The sequence below is a fragment of the Liolophura sinensis genome, chromosome 6 (genome assembly GCF_032854445.1).
Source record: "Liolophura sinensis isolate JHLJ2023 chromosome 6, CUHK_Ljap_v2, whole genome shotgun sequence".
NCBI classification, from domain to species: Eukaryota; Metazoa; Mollusca; class Polyplacophora; order Chitonida; family Chitonidae; genus Liolophura; species Liolophura sinensis.
In genome coordinates this window covers 58,770,144-58,787,034 of record NC_088300.1, presented here as the reverse complement: position 1 = coordinate 58,787,034, position 16,891 = coordinate 58,770,144, and the positions used below count along the sequence as shown (strand labels likewise).

Sequence of the window (16,891 nt, the reverse complement as noted above, 5' to 3'; positions counted from 1 at the left end):
TGCTGCGATGTTTACAAGATTTCCTTGAACATCTTACAATGATTATTTCACAAAATGAGTAATTAATTTGAAATCTCAACTCCCTATGGAAACACAAGGACACTAGTCATCAGTTCTGTAAAGTGTACGTCCCCCAAAAGTATGGCAACATTATTTTATCGGTATTCAAATGGACACAGCTGAAAACACTTCCAATGTAGGCGTATTTCAATCTATAGGTATCGGATACGTATTCTGTAAGACGGATTGGAAGCTAGAGACCAGGTGATCTCCTTAGTAACAAAGGGAGTGGGTGAATAAAATGGTCCTCCCAAGGTTATCGCATAGAAAAATGCCTATTTTTGAATCGCTGTCAGAGATTCTGTATCTGTTGGATTTCTATAATTTTCAGCTTTCCAGATAGTCTGAGTATTTCTGCAGGTCTTTTGTGATGCTATCTTATACAGCAACAACTACACCTTACTGTTCGCCAGCGAAGCCATTGTGTTTTCGACATGGAAGGGCGGTCATGTGACCTCCCAACTTCCAACCCGTCTTACAGAATACCCATCCAAGTGCTACAAGGCATTGTTCAACAGCGGGAGGAAATTGTTAGCCAAAAAACGGACTGTGAACTTTTAATACTGGGTTAGATCTAGTTCACAGCCATGAAGCTATCCATGGTAAAATATGCCTTTTGGAATTATGTATTTGGGAACAGAGCCTTCCGCTGGCTTTTTCGGCGGAACGAAAATATAAGAAAACACTTGTGGCAAAGGCAAGCACATTAAATTCACCAATGGCTTCATTTGTGGTCTTCTGGACAATTTTTATCTCATTCCATAGCGAATACAAGTGGTAATTCTGTAATATCTCGTTTTCTGAGCCATACTCACAAAGGCACAGCGATTGTTTTCGTGCGCGGCACAAGCTCACATATAATTGACATTTAGGTGGTAGGGGAAGGTGGGGCAAAATGAAACTTTGAATTTCCTGCCATGGCAACTTCAGCCCTTAGGTGGCGTAATTTTCCTTTGCAGCGCAGTGCGTGTGGGGCACGTAGACTTTATTGTCGCTAGTCAGAGAAGAGTCTTAATAATTCTGGACCTAGGTGAAGATTTTTGTACACTCTGATGTAAGGTAAGCTAGTTTTTAAGCTGTGAACAAATTCCATATTACCATGAGAGTCAAGAAAAGTTTTTTTTATATTTTCTAGTATACTGGATTTTATGATGTTGACAAGTACGACACCATATTGCAATCTCCTTTCAGTATGGATAGAGAAAAACAAAACATAGTGTCTGAGGCAAAATGGAACACCATGTCATGGTATAGAACAATGAATAATAATATAATATTAAAATATATACATGTATAATAATAATATAAAAATAAAACAATGTTTCATTTTGCACCACATTGCCCCATGAATTTAAATATGATTTCATTCTTATTTTGCCTTTGTGCAAATAAATTGTCTTTTTTCAGTGCAAAATATGAAGTATTCCTCATAATTAAAAAAAGAAATAATTTTTAATTTCCAGAAAATTAAAAATGGTCCGCAACTACGTTAGGAAGATAAAGCGACAGACTTGGAATGAGCAAAGCATGGAGAAGGGTTTGAGACAAGTTAGCATAAGCTATGGGGTTCCTGTTGCTACCCTTCAGGGAAGAAGCAAGGCAATTCAGTGTGGCCCTAATAATACGTCAAAATTCTCAATATTTCTATTTTCATTGACATCCACAACATTTTAAAAGTGAGGTACAAGTATGATGATAATATATGAATATTTAAGTTGTAAAAGGGAAAGGTTTTAAGTAAAACCAAAATACTGAACCACAAAGCATGCCTTGATTCAATAAACAGTGTATACAAGTATGTACTAGAATGACATATTGTAAGAACATGCACCTAAATGGATCAAACATAAAGGGGAAACATGCTAAAGTACTAACTTCTTCCAGTCATTGTTTCTCAACTGATCACTATGTACTTACCAGCCATATTGGTTGAGATTTAAGTTTCGTCCATTGAATCTGAAACAATAACAGCAATTTATTAAAATTAGATCAACACGCAGGGTCTGTCAGACAATATTTAACAGAAGTATCCATTAACAACTCTGACACATTTCTTATTAATATTTAATATTTAAATAAGTTCAGCAATGTTTAACACGGAATTGTTAAAAAATACATGCATAAATATAGCATAGTGAGTGAATGAACTGTACTTAGCTATAAAGAAGCTCTCAATATGTCTTTGAGCAAACATTACATCCACATGTATATATAATGCATCACAATATGTGACTACCCTCAGGAATATAAAATTTATTAACTAGCTCAGTATTATAACCAATAAGTTTTAGGTTGTATTGAGACATATACAGGTATGGCAGATGCTTTTTCTAACTTCTTTCCTGCCATTTCAAATTTTTCTGGTTTCAATTCTATACAGCCGAAAAACACAAAAAACATCCATTTTTCATTTTTTATCAAGGATAATACAGCACTCACAAAAACTTAAAGTCCCTGACTTAACATCAGGACAGTTTGATTTGACATCCCAATACTGTACAAACTCATTTAACCAAGCAAAACATATGGAGCCTCAAAGAACTTTCTGACTGATGATACATTAGTTACACATTGCACCATTCAAAAGTAACCATGAACAGCAATCATTTTGAACAATATCACTTACTTCCATCAGTAAAAGTTAAGGTCATATTCTCAAAAACAAATCACATTATTAAATTTCTCCAATTAAATACATTCTACATGTGCACGTAATTTTTTGCAGTAAACATGCCTGAACAATGTATATAAACTGAATGAATACAAATGTGTCTTGTACGTACACCTTAGGTTCTGTATAGCACACACACAGTGGTCATGTAAGTCCACGTACACTTAATACCCGTTGGATCAGGAACTAGATCATTTCATTTTTCAGGATTGCCATGTCTGGTCTTGACTGCCACACTCTATAAGCATTAACAGTAAACCTTTTGCTGGAATTAGTCATTTGTCTGCGCACAACACTTTACTACAAGCTTTCTCCACTTAATTGATTAATCCATTACTGATATCAAGAATCAACACTTGAAGGCCACATGTTCTGACAGATACAGGTAACGGTGAATAGGTTTTTTCAATTTACATTTAATTCTGACGACCACTTTCACAAATATTTCATATCTAACACTGCCATCAGGTGGAGAAATATTCCTAAGACATTATTAAAGAGCTACATGAGTGACAAAACATCTGTGTCTTAAAAAGTTAAATGGTAAAAAGGAAACAAATCTGAGAATAGCTTTCCTAAATTGTGAAAAAATTGCACTGTATTCAAATTATTATTGTACATGTAAGTTTTGGAAGATCACACGGAAACACATGGTGTCACCTAACGCTGATGTACAGGTACCTAATAGTAATGCTATTTAATTACTTTCAAACACTCTTGATTTTTATTCCAGCTTAACTGCCATATTCAGTGTCATACATGTATCTGCTTGATTCAATGTCACGTAAGGAATATTATCCCTGTTACATCAAACAAATTTTATTGAAACTGCCTCAGTTTTATTTCAGAGGACTCTTATTTTATAAGGGTTAAATAGTGTTATCCATCGTAAATTCTTTGGAACGTATGGAGTTAGCTCTGTTACATATTTTAAAAATGTACATACTGCAGTTTCTCATAAAACTGGAGTAGCACTTCAAATTACAAATTCTTCAGAAGTTATGTAAATGTTGTTACATGATTGAAAGTATATGACCAAAGGGACGTACAAACTCAATACAACAAAAGTCTAAATCCAGTCAATGACCAAAAAGAAGCTACATGTACACGTAGATATAGGACTATAAGCCATCTGGTCACCAGTGTGCAGTCAGTAGGTCAGAGAGACTATAAGCCTTGTGGTCACCAGTGTGCAGCCAGCAGGTCAGAGAGACTATAAGCCATGTGGTCACCAGTGTGCAGTCAGTAGGTCAGAGAGGCTGGTCACCTCCTCACTGACACAGACTATAGATACAGGACTATAAGCCATCTGGTCACCAGTGTGCAGCCAGCAGGTCAGAGAGACTATAAGCCATGTGGTCACCAGTGTGCAGTCAGTAGGTCACAGAGGCTGGTCACCTCCTCACTGACACAGGGTCAATAGATACCGGACGATAAGCCATGTGGTCACCAGAGTGTAGTCAGCAGATCAGAGAGACTATAATCCATGTGGTCACCAGAGTCTAGTCAGCAGGTCAGAGTGCACTACACATTTAATTCATGTTTTCATCAGTGTGGTCAGCAGGTCAGAGAGCACCTGACTGACACACAGTCAATAGATACAGAACGGTAAGCCCTGTTTTCATCAGTGTGCAGTCAGCAGGTCAGAGAGACTGGTTACCTCCTCACCAACACACAGTCAATAGATACAGGGCTATAGGCCATGTGTTCATCAGTGTGTAGTCAGCAGGTCACCTTTTCAATGACACAGGTCAAAATAGTGAACAGATACAGTACCATAAACCTTGGAGCCCACCTTACACAGGGGGATTCCACTGAATGGTTTTCAGGCACAATTGAGGCCACTTTAATATCAGGTCTTTGTAGATATCCTACATATTGATCAGGGCCTATATACAGTCACTGCAGCTCTAGTGATACGATGTGGCCAGAATGAGATTTCTACAACTTGTTAGTTGAGTCAGCAAATCCATTGCCAGTCCAGTCAACTTGTTTCAATTACACCCCAATCCCACGGGACCTATTTGCACCAATATCCCGCAGATACAATGTGGGCAACGGCTCATGCATGCCTGAATTCTGCAGGATTCTTGGAGGAAAGGGCTGATGCTTAGTTTGCCTGACTAGTGGAAGTGTGCTGTAGCCAGAGACTTGGTCATTACTTTACACAAGGCTCTGCCCATGAAGGGGCTCAACAGGTCCAGAGACAGCCAGGGATTCAGACAAAGCATCTGGGAGCACCTGCCTACACACTAATGAAGTTAATAATGGCTGTGATCTTTACTCATGTCACAAGAATGGGTCGATTTACATAAGTAATGATTTACAACATTTTGTCTCCTCACAGATATCTTACTGGATGTAGCACATTGCTCAACATACAACATTCCATGCCATCTGAATGAGAAAATCTTTTGACTCTGCTGACAAGCCAACAGAGTATATACATGTACAAATGCAATTTTAACAGACAAGGTCATGATCTATGTCGAGTTTGATGATACTGTAATTTAATCTAATTTATCATAAGTTTTAGTTATTCTAGAATTCCATGTACTGGTTAGATTTATATTCATGCGTAGAAATACCAAAGTAAAGTAATTCAGAACAAGGTCAAAACAAAAGTAACCACAAAAATGCGTATTAAATGATGCTTGGGAGGGCCAAACGGTGCCAATAATTGAGTTATTATTCAAATGGAGTGAACATTTTGTGAAGCCATTCTTGATCTGGATGTTAACAGCTGGCCACATGTTAATCTGTGCTGATGGCTGACTGGCAAACAGCCTGCTTTGTTGAAGCACAGTGAAGGCAGTATCATCATGAAGCCTTCAGTAAAAACCATCTTCTTTATATGCAAACAATTCAGTTACAATTCTTGAACTTTTTCGCATGTTTGCAGGGCATTCATTCAAGAATATTCTGAAGGCATTATTCTGTATTGACTGATAAAATCATACAGTTGAACAGCACCAAGGTCATCCACATACATGTACATGTACAGCATTATGCACCTGTGGTTGAGGAATCAACATTACCATATATGGTTACTTAAGGGACATACATGTACCATGAACCATGAGCTCGCAGGCCTAGCTCTGCCAATGTGCTCTCTATTCCAATCTCCAACACAATATACCTCAAAAATGAAGCACTGCCTTTCTTACGCGCTGTACATGCAAATATGTTTTTAATTACATGTACATGTACAAGATATACAAGACATTTACAAGCACAACTTTTCATGCTTAATTTAGCAGGGGTATTTTGGGACTGGCCAATTTAAGAATGATGGTTACCATCCAATAAAATGGCATGCAATCTAAAGCCTGGATGCACATGTACACACATATACAGCATGCTCTTGCAGAGTTTACTTTATATGTATCCCTGTGTTATATACTGCATTTATAAAACTTCCTCAATAATTCTCTTTATAACCCTAACCCCAAGCACTCACTCACTCTTTATATATGTACATGTAACACTAATGAATGAGGCCATCTCACACCATAAATCAAGCACATGTACCTCTGATGTTGAAAAAACTTACCCCCCAAAATTCTTCCCTTAATCAGTATGTTTACACTGCCTTGGTGAGCAAATAAATAAAACATAAAAGTTTATCACTTTTATCACTTTAGGTCTTATTAATGCCAGTCAGGAGTCATAGGCTGGCAGGAGAAGGGGTGATATGCAAACTAGTTTGCTTCACATTCTTTAATAGCCTTGGAGAGCATTTAAAAGTTTCAGAAAAAATCCCTCTCATTGCAATATAGTGCAATCCAATGAAAACAAAGCACATTGTTCGCCAAAATAGAAAATCCATAAAGTCTGTTTGCAGAGAGCGATAAAACCTGGAATCAAACAATAGCTGAGGTGAGGCAGAATGTACGGTCACTGTACTGGTAAATACATGTATTCAGGCCTGATCATATAGACATGGGGACTGCTGATCATACAGACTGATATGAGGAACGATGATCATACAGATTGACATAAGGACTGATCATACTGACATGAGGACTGATCATACAGACATGAGGACTGATCAAACAGACATGGGGACTGATTACACAGACATGAGGACTGGTCATACAGACGTGAGGACTGATGATTATACACACTGACATGAGGACCAATGATCATACAGATTGACATGAGGACTGATCATACTGACATGAGGACTGATCATACTGACATGAGGACTGATCATACAGACATGGGGACTGATCACACAGACATGGGGACTGATCACAGACATGAGGACTGATCATACAGACATGGGGACTGATGATCACACACACTGACATGAGGACCGATGATCATACAGATTGACATGAGGACTGATCATACAGACATGAGGACTGATCATACAGACATGAGGACTGATCATACTGACATGAGGACTGATCATACTGACATGAGGACTGATCATACAGACATGAGGACTGATCATACAGACATGAGGACTGGTCATACAGACATGAGGAATGATGATCATACAGACTGACGTGAGGACATCATACAGACATGGGGACTGATCATACAGCCATGAGGACATCATACAGCCATGAGGACTGATCATACAGACATAGGTACTGATCATACAAACATGAGGACTGGTCATACAGATGTGCGGACTGATGATCATACAGATTGACATGAGGACTGATCATAGAGACATGAGGACTGATCATACAGACATGGGGACTGATCACACAGACATGAGGACTGGTGACACAGACATGAGGACTGATAATACAGACATGAAGACTGATCATACAGACATGGGGACTGATGATCAAACAGATTGACATGAGGACCGATGATCAAATAGATTGACACGAGGACTGATCATACTGACATGAGGACTGATCATACAGACATGGGGACTGATCAAACAGACATGGGGACTGATCACACATACATGAGGACTGATCATACAGACATGAGGACTGATCATACAGACATGAGGAATGATGATCATACAGACTGACGTGAGGACATCATACAGACATGGGGACTGATCATACAGCCATGAGGACATCATACAGCCATGAGGACTGATCATACAGACATAGGTACTGATCATACAAACATGAGGACTGGTCATACAGATGTGCGGACTGATGATCATACAGAATGACATGAGGAATGATCATACAGACATGAGGACTACTGATACAGACATCAGGACTGATCATACAGTCATCAGAACCGCTGATACAGACATGACCCCTGAGGATCATACAGACATCCAGACTAATCATCCATACACCAGGACAGATAATTCAGGATTAGTCATACAGACACAATCAAGAGAGATTCATACAGACATCAGGATTGAGCATACAGACATCACAACTGATTACACAGACACAATCATACAGACATAAGACCTTACCATACAGACATCAGGAAACATTAGCAGCTGGAAAACTCTGACCTCAAACATACACTTTTATGATCTGCCCCAGCACACAGCCACATTACCATGACACCCCTCCGAGGCCTCTGTCATAAAACATCCTTGTACTGATACAGTATTTGTGTAATTTTTTTTTTTTCATCTATATTCACATTGATTTTTCTCACATGCTAGCCAGGGGCAAAACTGACTTCATGTACATGTACATCAATGTGTGCTGTCCATATAATACTGATCATCAAACCAACGGACTGAAGTGAAGTCTACTGTCTGCATGCCATTAAACCATTCACTGTTAATGTCTGTGTGAACTAAACCATTCAAAGTTCTGATCTATGTACCCATGGTCTGTATACACGTTTCTCCTACATCAAGACTACAAACTAAAAGTTTTCAGTACTTTAACTAGAGCACTAATATATCTATAGATCAATCACTCGGTCAAACACTTTTAATTAAGACACCGTTTTGAGCCCCTTAATTTGGGTTAACATTTTGAAACTGTGAAACTATATCTCACATAAGGCTATACCCGGTATATAACTATGGAACTAAGACAAGAGTTATTTTTGAACACCAAATTAATATAAACTACATAACATTCAAGTCTTCTTAATTTGCAATGTCTTTGTGAACCTTTTGCTCCAATTGGAGACCCGAGTACGAGCTACACTTAGGGGTCCAAACTGCAGCAGGACACATCATTTTCTATTCTGTGAGGTTGCAGTGCTACTTTACTACATGTGTACCTAGGTGTTTCCTGAGCACATGTACAACCATAATTGTGACATAAAAAATGAAAAGGACAAAAGACTCCATAACTTTATTTATTTACTTATTTGATTGGTGTTTCCTGCCATACTCAAAAGTATTTCACTTATACGATGGCTGCAAGCATAATGGTAGAAAGAGACCAGGCAAAGCGGGTAACCCATGACGATGCGCAGGTTGCTGGCAGACATTCCCACGTAGGTACTGCTGGAGAGGAAGCCAACATGAGCCTTATAGTCTGATTGAGTGATTGGTGTTTGACGCCATATTTTACTGGACGACTACCATCATTATGATGTGAGCTAAGTGGGCAGAGCCCTGGGAGACCAAAGACCATCCACAGGGTTGTGAGTCCATAGCTTTAGACCGCTTTGTAACAGGCGGGAAGCAGTTTGTGAGTTCCCCATTTTTGTCCCTGAATCAAGTACATGTAGATGTATACACAAGTACACGCATTGATATTTATAAATCCAGATGGTACATGTGAGTGTGTGTTAATTTGCAGTCAGGTTTTTTAGACAGCCTTAAGTAATATACAAATGCTATATAAACATATATATATATATATATATTCTCGTAAAAAGTAACTTTATAGTGTTTTGCTCAGAAAGTAATTGCAGTATACAATTGTAGATATATGTACAGTAGTATAACAGCGTTGCCAAAAAAATGTGTCTGATATTGAAAAACACAACATCTTCAATAGACTGTAGGAAGTTAAACCGAGCGTATTAAACTAGCTAAAGCATAGATGCCATCTGATATATATATTTATACATTTGAAAGATTAGGATGACAGAAGCAGTGTGGATAAGTAATGTTATACATATGTACATACAAAAAAGTCTAGATCCTCCTACACATCAGCTCCATTTAGAACCGCAGATGCCATGTTCATCCGTAAGACCTCACCATATGTATGTGGCTTTACAATTCACACTGTGTTGGTGACTATATTGTGAAGACTTGAAATATTAAGTGAACCGTACCCATCTGAAGCACCCCACATCTAATGCAGCAATCTACTATGTTTGGAATTAAACTTTAACATTATTTTCAAGAAACATACATAAGATAAATGACCTAAAACCAAGTGTTTCTGCAAACTGAGGCATTTTCGATCAAAAGAAGACTTTCACAAAACCAAATGTGACATGTACATGTAGATGTACAGGTACAAGATAAATACAAGCACATTCAAGGTATTTTCGAGGCTCAGATTCATTTATATTATCGCTGAATTCAATTATTATTTTCAATACTGCAATTCTTATTTATGCGTCAAATTTAATAACATAGTCTGACAGCCTGAAACTTTCATTCCATATAACTGCTATAAAAAATATCCGTCTGTTCTTTTGTATTGGATTCTATTGGTATTCTATTCATGTCTTGACAACATGAGACTGGAATCCAGCATTCCTGTATCTGATTACCAGCCCAATGAAGTAACCATAAATATATGCTAAAGATTGCTTCTTCATATTTGATTTATTTGATAGGTGTTTTATGCCATAGTGAAGATAGTTTACTTATGCCACAGAGGCCAGCATTATGGTGGGAGGACAGGAAACCCACGAGCATGTTTGGCCAGAGAGGAAACCAACGCAAGTTGGACACGAACTAACAGCGACTGCATTGTGGGAGGCCCCTAGGTCATAGCGCAACACTGGAATTCTAACCATGGAGGCCCCTGCTTCCTTATAAAAATGTACATGCGACTGTTTACATGTGAAGTTAATTATACAGAAGTACACATGATCATACATGTATATGTGAAAGTCCTTGTAAATCTACATATACATCTATTGACCTGTAGCTCGGTTTTCTAACTACCCAGAATTATACTCAGAATGGTTATAAGGTCCACAGTTTGATTGTGTTCATCTGGGATAAAAGGAACACACTGAGGTCAATTCTATGGTGTAATAAGTTGGTGAAAGGACAAATCTATGGTTCCCTCACTTGACACTGTGATCCTGCGGAATTATTTCCTTAATCCTGGAGTAGATCATTACAGTTTGGGTCCGGCTGGGCATCAATGGTGATTCAGTGGAGATGACTCCCATGAGCTGGTGGACAGGCTTGTAGTCTGGGGGATTTTTGCCCGCTCGTGTCGATACTTAGCACTTGCCAGTGAGCCGCGCTTGTCATCAGCCAGCTCTCGCATATTGATCGCCCAACAAGGATAATCTCATCGGCAGCTCATTTATCTGAAACAGTGCCTGCTAGTAACCCCTCCTTATCCACGGGGAAATACAGGCTAAATAAAGAGGAGTAAACTAGCAGCAAGCACGGAGGCCCATGCTGGTACATCTGTGTCTGTCATTCACCCATAGCCCCAGGTTCTTGCCAAACATGGTCAGTCCTGCTGACAACCTGATACCATCTACCATTACCTGGGTAAACACGACAATGACAGACTTCACATCCTGTGGGGAGAAGAGCTAGATAAACACTACCCACATTCTGCCAGACCAAAGTACTGTCCATTGGCATACCAAGAATCTGCTTGTGGACGGTATGTTGTGCATGTACCCGCGCCTTTAAAGTAAAAGGCAGCTAAAATACGAAGTAAGGTTCATCATACAGACAACTTAAAACTATGCATAAAAATACTTTCATTTATTTCTTTGAATTTTTGTGAAGAGTTAAAGCCATTTAAACCTTTGAATTCTAAGGTTTTTCCAACTTTAATTATGACACTGAATGTTGTAATACTGTAAAAGCCCTTTTATTCGCGTGGTACAATTCCCATGTAAGTCATTTATTAATGTAGCATGCGTAACAGTTATAAATTCGTTAACAAGCACTACAGTTCTAATACTTTTTCAAACATGCTTATTAGAAATACCTACTTAGAATGTGTTCCGGCGTTCATAAATCCAGATTAATTGATCATTAGTTAATCTTACTTTCTTTTAAGGAGGCTTAGCTCCGTCCAAGTATAGCCACATTGTGACGTTGTTGTTGATTCCCGCTGTTAGAGACACACAAATCGATAATCTGTACCGGGCGTGTGTATTTGATACGATATACATACAATGAGAGAGGCTGTTTTTTTTATCGACTGTACTTGCCTTCCAGTCAGATCACCTTTCCATCAGGCCCGATACATCGTTCAGGGGTTTCCACACTTTAAACTTCCTTTTCATAATGATGATTTCTGAGAAATTTACTCAAATCTGTCACAGTTCACTCAAAGTTTCACTCACACTGCTGATGCATGAGAATTAAACAGTGGGATTTATTTATATCACATTTAATCCTTTGTCGCCTCTTGGAGTGAGTGACACGAACATTTGCTCACACAGCAGGTAAGAGCTTCGTCTTATAAAGATTAACAGTCTTCAAAAGATTAAAAGCTTAGGAGGATTAACTTTCTTTGTCTGATCAAGTTACTGTATTGTACAGAATTTTTGTCACATCTTACAGGCACAAACAAGTTTAAATGATAATACTGTTACTTGAATGCTTGAGATGTTTTATTACTTGACGTTTCTGTATTTAAGTTTGATTTTTGTTAATCAGTTGTCCAAAAATTTTGTTAAGATCCGTGAAAGTTGATTCCCCCAAATGTGTCCTCTTACCAAATCTGCGAAAGTTTATGCCTGCAAATAGAAAGGCATTCACAGTAACTCTTTTAACCCATGACTAAAAAAAAAATCTCTCTGGTGATCATCAGGAAAAAAGGTGATGTGATGTCAAAGTTTTTAAGTACCGCCAGTAAGGCCCATAAAGCCCACCATAGAATTCTAATATGTGAATATGTGAATGCCTTTCAAGACTCTTTAAAAAAAATCTTAAAAAAATAAAAGAAAGTAATTTTACACATAGTTTTCAGTTGTCTGTATGATGAACCTTACTTCATATTTCAGCTTTCTTTACTTTAATAGAAAATCTTCCATAATACCCATACCACAGAACCTTCCAAAATACTGATACCTTCAAAATCTTTCCAAAATACCTAGTAACTTAGTTAAGAACTGTCAAGAATATATACACTGCTCATGTAACAAGGTGTAATGAAGACAAACTTTATGTACATGTATACAGTGCCAGGGTGTCAAAGGACAAACTAGAAGAACAGCTGTATGTCATAAAGACGAAACAGTCAATACCAATGTGCCCAACAGACAAATAACTCAATGTCAGGATATCACAAAGACAAACAATCCCATGCCACGGTGTCACAAAGACAAACAATCCAATGCCAGGTTGTCATAAAGACAAACAATATAACAATAGAATGTCATAACAACAATCAATTCAATGCCAGGATGTCGTAAAGACAAACAATTCAACGAAAGGATGTGTTTGTTTCATGATTAACGTCGCTTTCAGCAATATTTATTCCACGTAGCAGGTCTGATACAACGCCCACATATTTACACTGCTGCCTCACTGGAAAGACATGTTGAAGACACTTAACACAAATCACACATCCACTCACCCATCCACATTGTGCCCAACAGTACTTTCTATATTTCTCTGATGCAGAGTGCTAAACAAGGTTGTACTATATGTATTAATGTTACAGATTTCAGGCTTTGGTACAGCATGACCTGTTTTGGGAATGAACACCTTATCTTCCCCTTAGGAAGCAAGTATTACCACAAACTAAGCCCCCAGCACTAGTTACTCTATACAGATTTAGCAATCAAAACTAACGGTAATTGTGGACACCACCACATGCAATTTAGTTTTTGTTTGATTGGTATTTTACGCCATACTCAAGAATACTTCACTTATTCGACAGCATTATGGTAGGAGGAAATCAGGCAAAACCCAGGGGCAACCCATGACCATCTGCAGGTTGCTGACAGACTTTCCCACGTATGACCGTAGCGGAAGCCAGCATGAGCCGGACAGACTGACGGCATCTGCATTGGTGAGAGGGTTCTAGGTCATTGTGCTGCACAAGCACCCTACCCACTACGCCTCCACCACCATCCACAAGTTGTACCTAGTCAAATGTCCTCTTCATCCTACAAAACATTATCCCACTGCTATTTTTTTGGATCACTGCTGGATATTTACCTGAACCCAGACTGATTCTCTTAATCTTTTCATTTAAATTTAAAGGCAGGAATAAGAAGGATTTTCAGCTCAGGGCGTATGCTGTATACATATGCCTTGTGTCAAGCAAACTGTGTGAGCTAGGCACAGCACATGCAGCACCCTGTCAATTTCAAACCAATACATGTAATTTTCAATTTTCCAAAATGTTTTACACTGTAGCGGTGTCATCTGATGAAATCTTGGCACATTAGTTTTTATAGCCATATTAATAAACCTGCAACAACTCATTTATTAATGCCAGCAATCAAAAAACTTTAATCTTCTTGATGCAGAGCTTGTCATTTAATTATCATTTACATAATTAGCATGTAAAATATCTCACCCCCCCGCCCCCACCACCCCCAATCAACCAAACAAAATCAATCTGGTACATGTACATGTAAATGTATGAATAAATGTTGATGGCAGCAGCGCGTGAAAAACAATACTTAAGGTAACATGCAGGTATATATAGTTCAACACATGAGAGTTATACAGGTACATGTACATTTGTACATACATGTATGCAAATCAGGCAAGCACATATAATGAAATGAGCATTGATCAGCGGCAGATATAGCAGGTAATGAACCAGAATTGATTCCAGTCATAACGGTGGTATGCATAATCAGCAATCAACGACACTGTGCTGTTCCTCTGGCATGGTGTTGCAATCAGTTTAAATGGGCAATGAAATGAGCGACATGTGGCTCTTTATAATCCAGGTTAATGAAGAACCCTGGCCTTGTGTGCAACCACTTCCCTTTATTGAATTAAAGTCAGCCGCAAGAAGAAAACAGCTAATTTAGCTGGTTACCCTCTCATGCACAATTGCTACACACTTTGCTGTTGCACTTTTCACACAGAATAGGCTGATGATAGATCATTACGGCACTCATTCTTAAAATACATGTTTATGTAGTACCAACACAGGCAGATTTATTTGATTGGTGTTTTACATCTGACAATATCCAAGGTTGTTTATTAATGTTTATCACTGAAGTCATGTTGGGCATAAAGAAAACAGGGCAGAAAAATGTAGGAAACTGGTTTTTGTATATTCTAGGGTATAACTCGACAATTTCATATGACGACAAAGATTTATTAGGTGTGTGTACACATAATAACCATCTTTTTGTAGCTGGTCATTTTGAGTCAATGCCATCAAAGTGCTGTCACCACTGAAGTGTCATGATGAGGACACCATGACATGACACCCCATCCAGTCAAATTAAACTGTCACCTAGCCTACCAATCATTTGCGGTCCTTGCGGTCCTTTCAGCTTGGCACGCAGCAAAGCGAGGCATCAACAAGTACCATTTTACTTAAAGTCTTTGGTATGACCCAAGCCAGGTTTGATCAAAGGCCTCTTGACTTTGAGGTGGATGCTCTAAACATTAGGCCACTGAAGCGTTCGAGAGGAAGCAAGATAGATATGAGAGGAAAGAGGGCAGAGACAGGAGGAAACCTCTGCACCTCATCTGACAAACCTTGTGCCATGCAGTCCTAGCCAATCAATTCTAGCCATTATCAAAAATCCAATCAAACACTAGGGGCATTGTTTGCTATGTTGGTTGAATATTAAATGCCCAACAGATTTTTAACGATGGCCTGACCAAAGGCTATAGTGATGTAAAAAAAAGTATGACTGGAAGTGACAGCAGGGCCCATGTGTGCTGAATTCAAAACCATGACCTCACTGATCAACAACCAACTGATCAACAACCTCACTAATCAACAGCCTCACTGATCAACAACTATATGCAGTGTACAAGTAGATATTCCACAGTATTGTTTACATATCTGAAATAATGTAGTTATCATTACCTGTTCATATTGTTCATGTTGAAATACATGCAAATTCATAGTGACTTTTTCTTTATAGGCATATTTAGAGGTGAAATACAAACTTCATTTATCCATAAAAACAAACATGCAGATTACACTACCTGAATGATTATTATTGATTTTGAGAGCTGCACATTATATTTGCCAAGTACCAAATCTCATGATAACACATTACAGAGGATTACAGTAAGCCTACCAGCCATACATCAATATTACCCGTCCACAGGGCCTGGCCTAGCTAAGCCTTGGTGTCATGTGGAGGCAAAGAATCTGTATGGTGAAGAACAACATGTCAGCTGACAAGCCAGGATTTCATGGAAATAGACACACACGTCACTCTCAAATTGATACCTTCCCTAAATCAATATTCACTACACGTACATCAAAAATAATTAAAACAATTCCAGTGAATGTCTGAAATCATAAATTCACGCCATTTGTCGAGATATAACTGCATCTACCAGTATCATTCCATAAGTGATTAACTGCACAAATTCATTGTTCTCAGTATAATGCTTAAATTTCTGCTGACATTTCTATGTACATATATGTAAACTGTCAAGCAAAATTTTTGTTCCAGCAATTGTTCCCATTTACAGGTTAGTAGGCATATTTATGTGACTGAAAAGCCTTAATTGAGAAACAGGAAATTCATCTAAAACATTAAGATTGTAGAAAATAAAATGCTGGATTGTCAATTACAATTTTAAAACAAATTTTATGCAGTTTTAAATATTCCATTAATTTGTACATGTAACTACAGCAGGAACCAAGAGTTTTTTTTTTTTTTTTCACAAATAAAAATGAAATTTCCGAACATTCCCAGTCTTGTCAATGTACATGTATGTAACAGTTCCCTGGATTGTAGTACAGTATACATGTATCCATGTACATCTATGTCCTTAGCATTCTTAATGATTCTTAGTCATTGCCCGATACTGGAAGTATTGAAATCCTGTACTACTGTATCCAGAAAAATTGTCCTCCAGCAACTGTTTACTACAATGGAGAAAAAGGTTCTAGAAGTGGGTAAATGCAACAGGTGGGA

The 16,891-nt window shown here is 38.2% G+C and overlaps 1 protein-coding gene across 1 annotated transcript in view; it reads right to left on the bottom strand.

The window, feature by feature from the left end:
* The window catches only part of LOC135466135 (bridge-like lipid transfer protein family member 3B), a 62,678-nt gene that overhangs the window by 34,528 nt on the left and 11,259 nt on the right, over positions 1 to 16,891 (bottom strand). Inside the window, 1 exon segment of the mRNA XM_064743504.1 lies at positions 1,978 to 2,016. Coding sequence (XP_064599574.1) covers positions 1,978 to 2,016 — 39 coding nt within the window.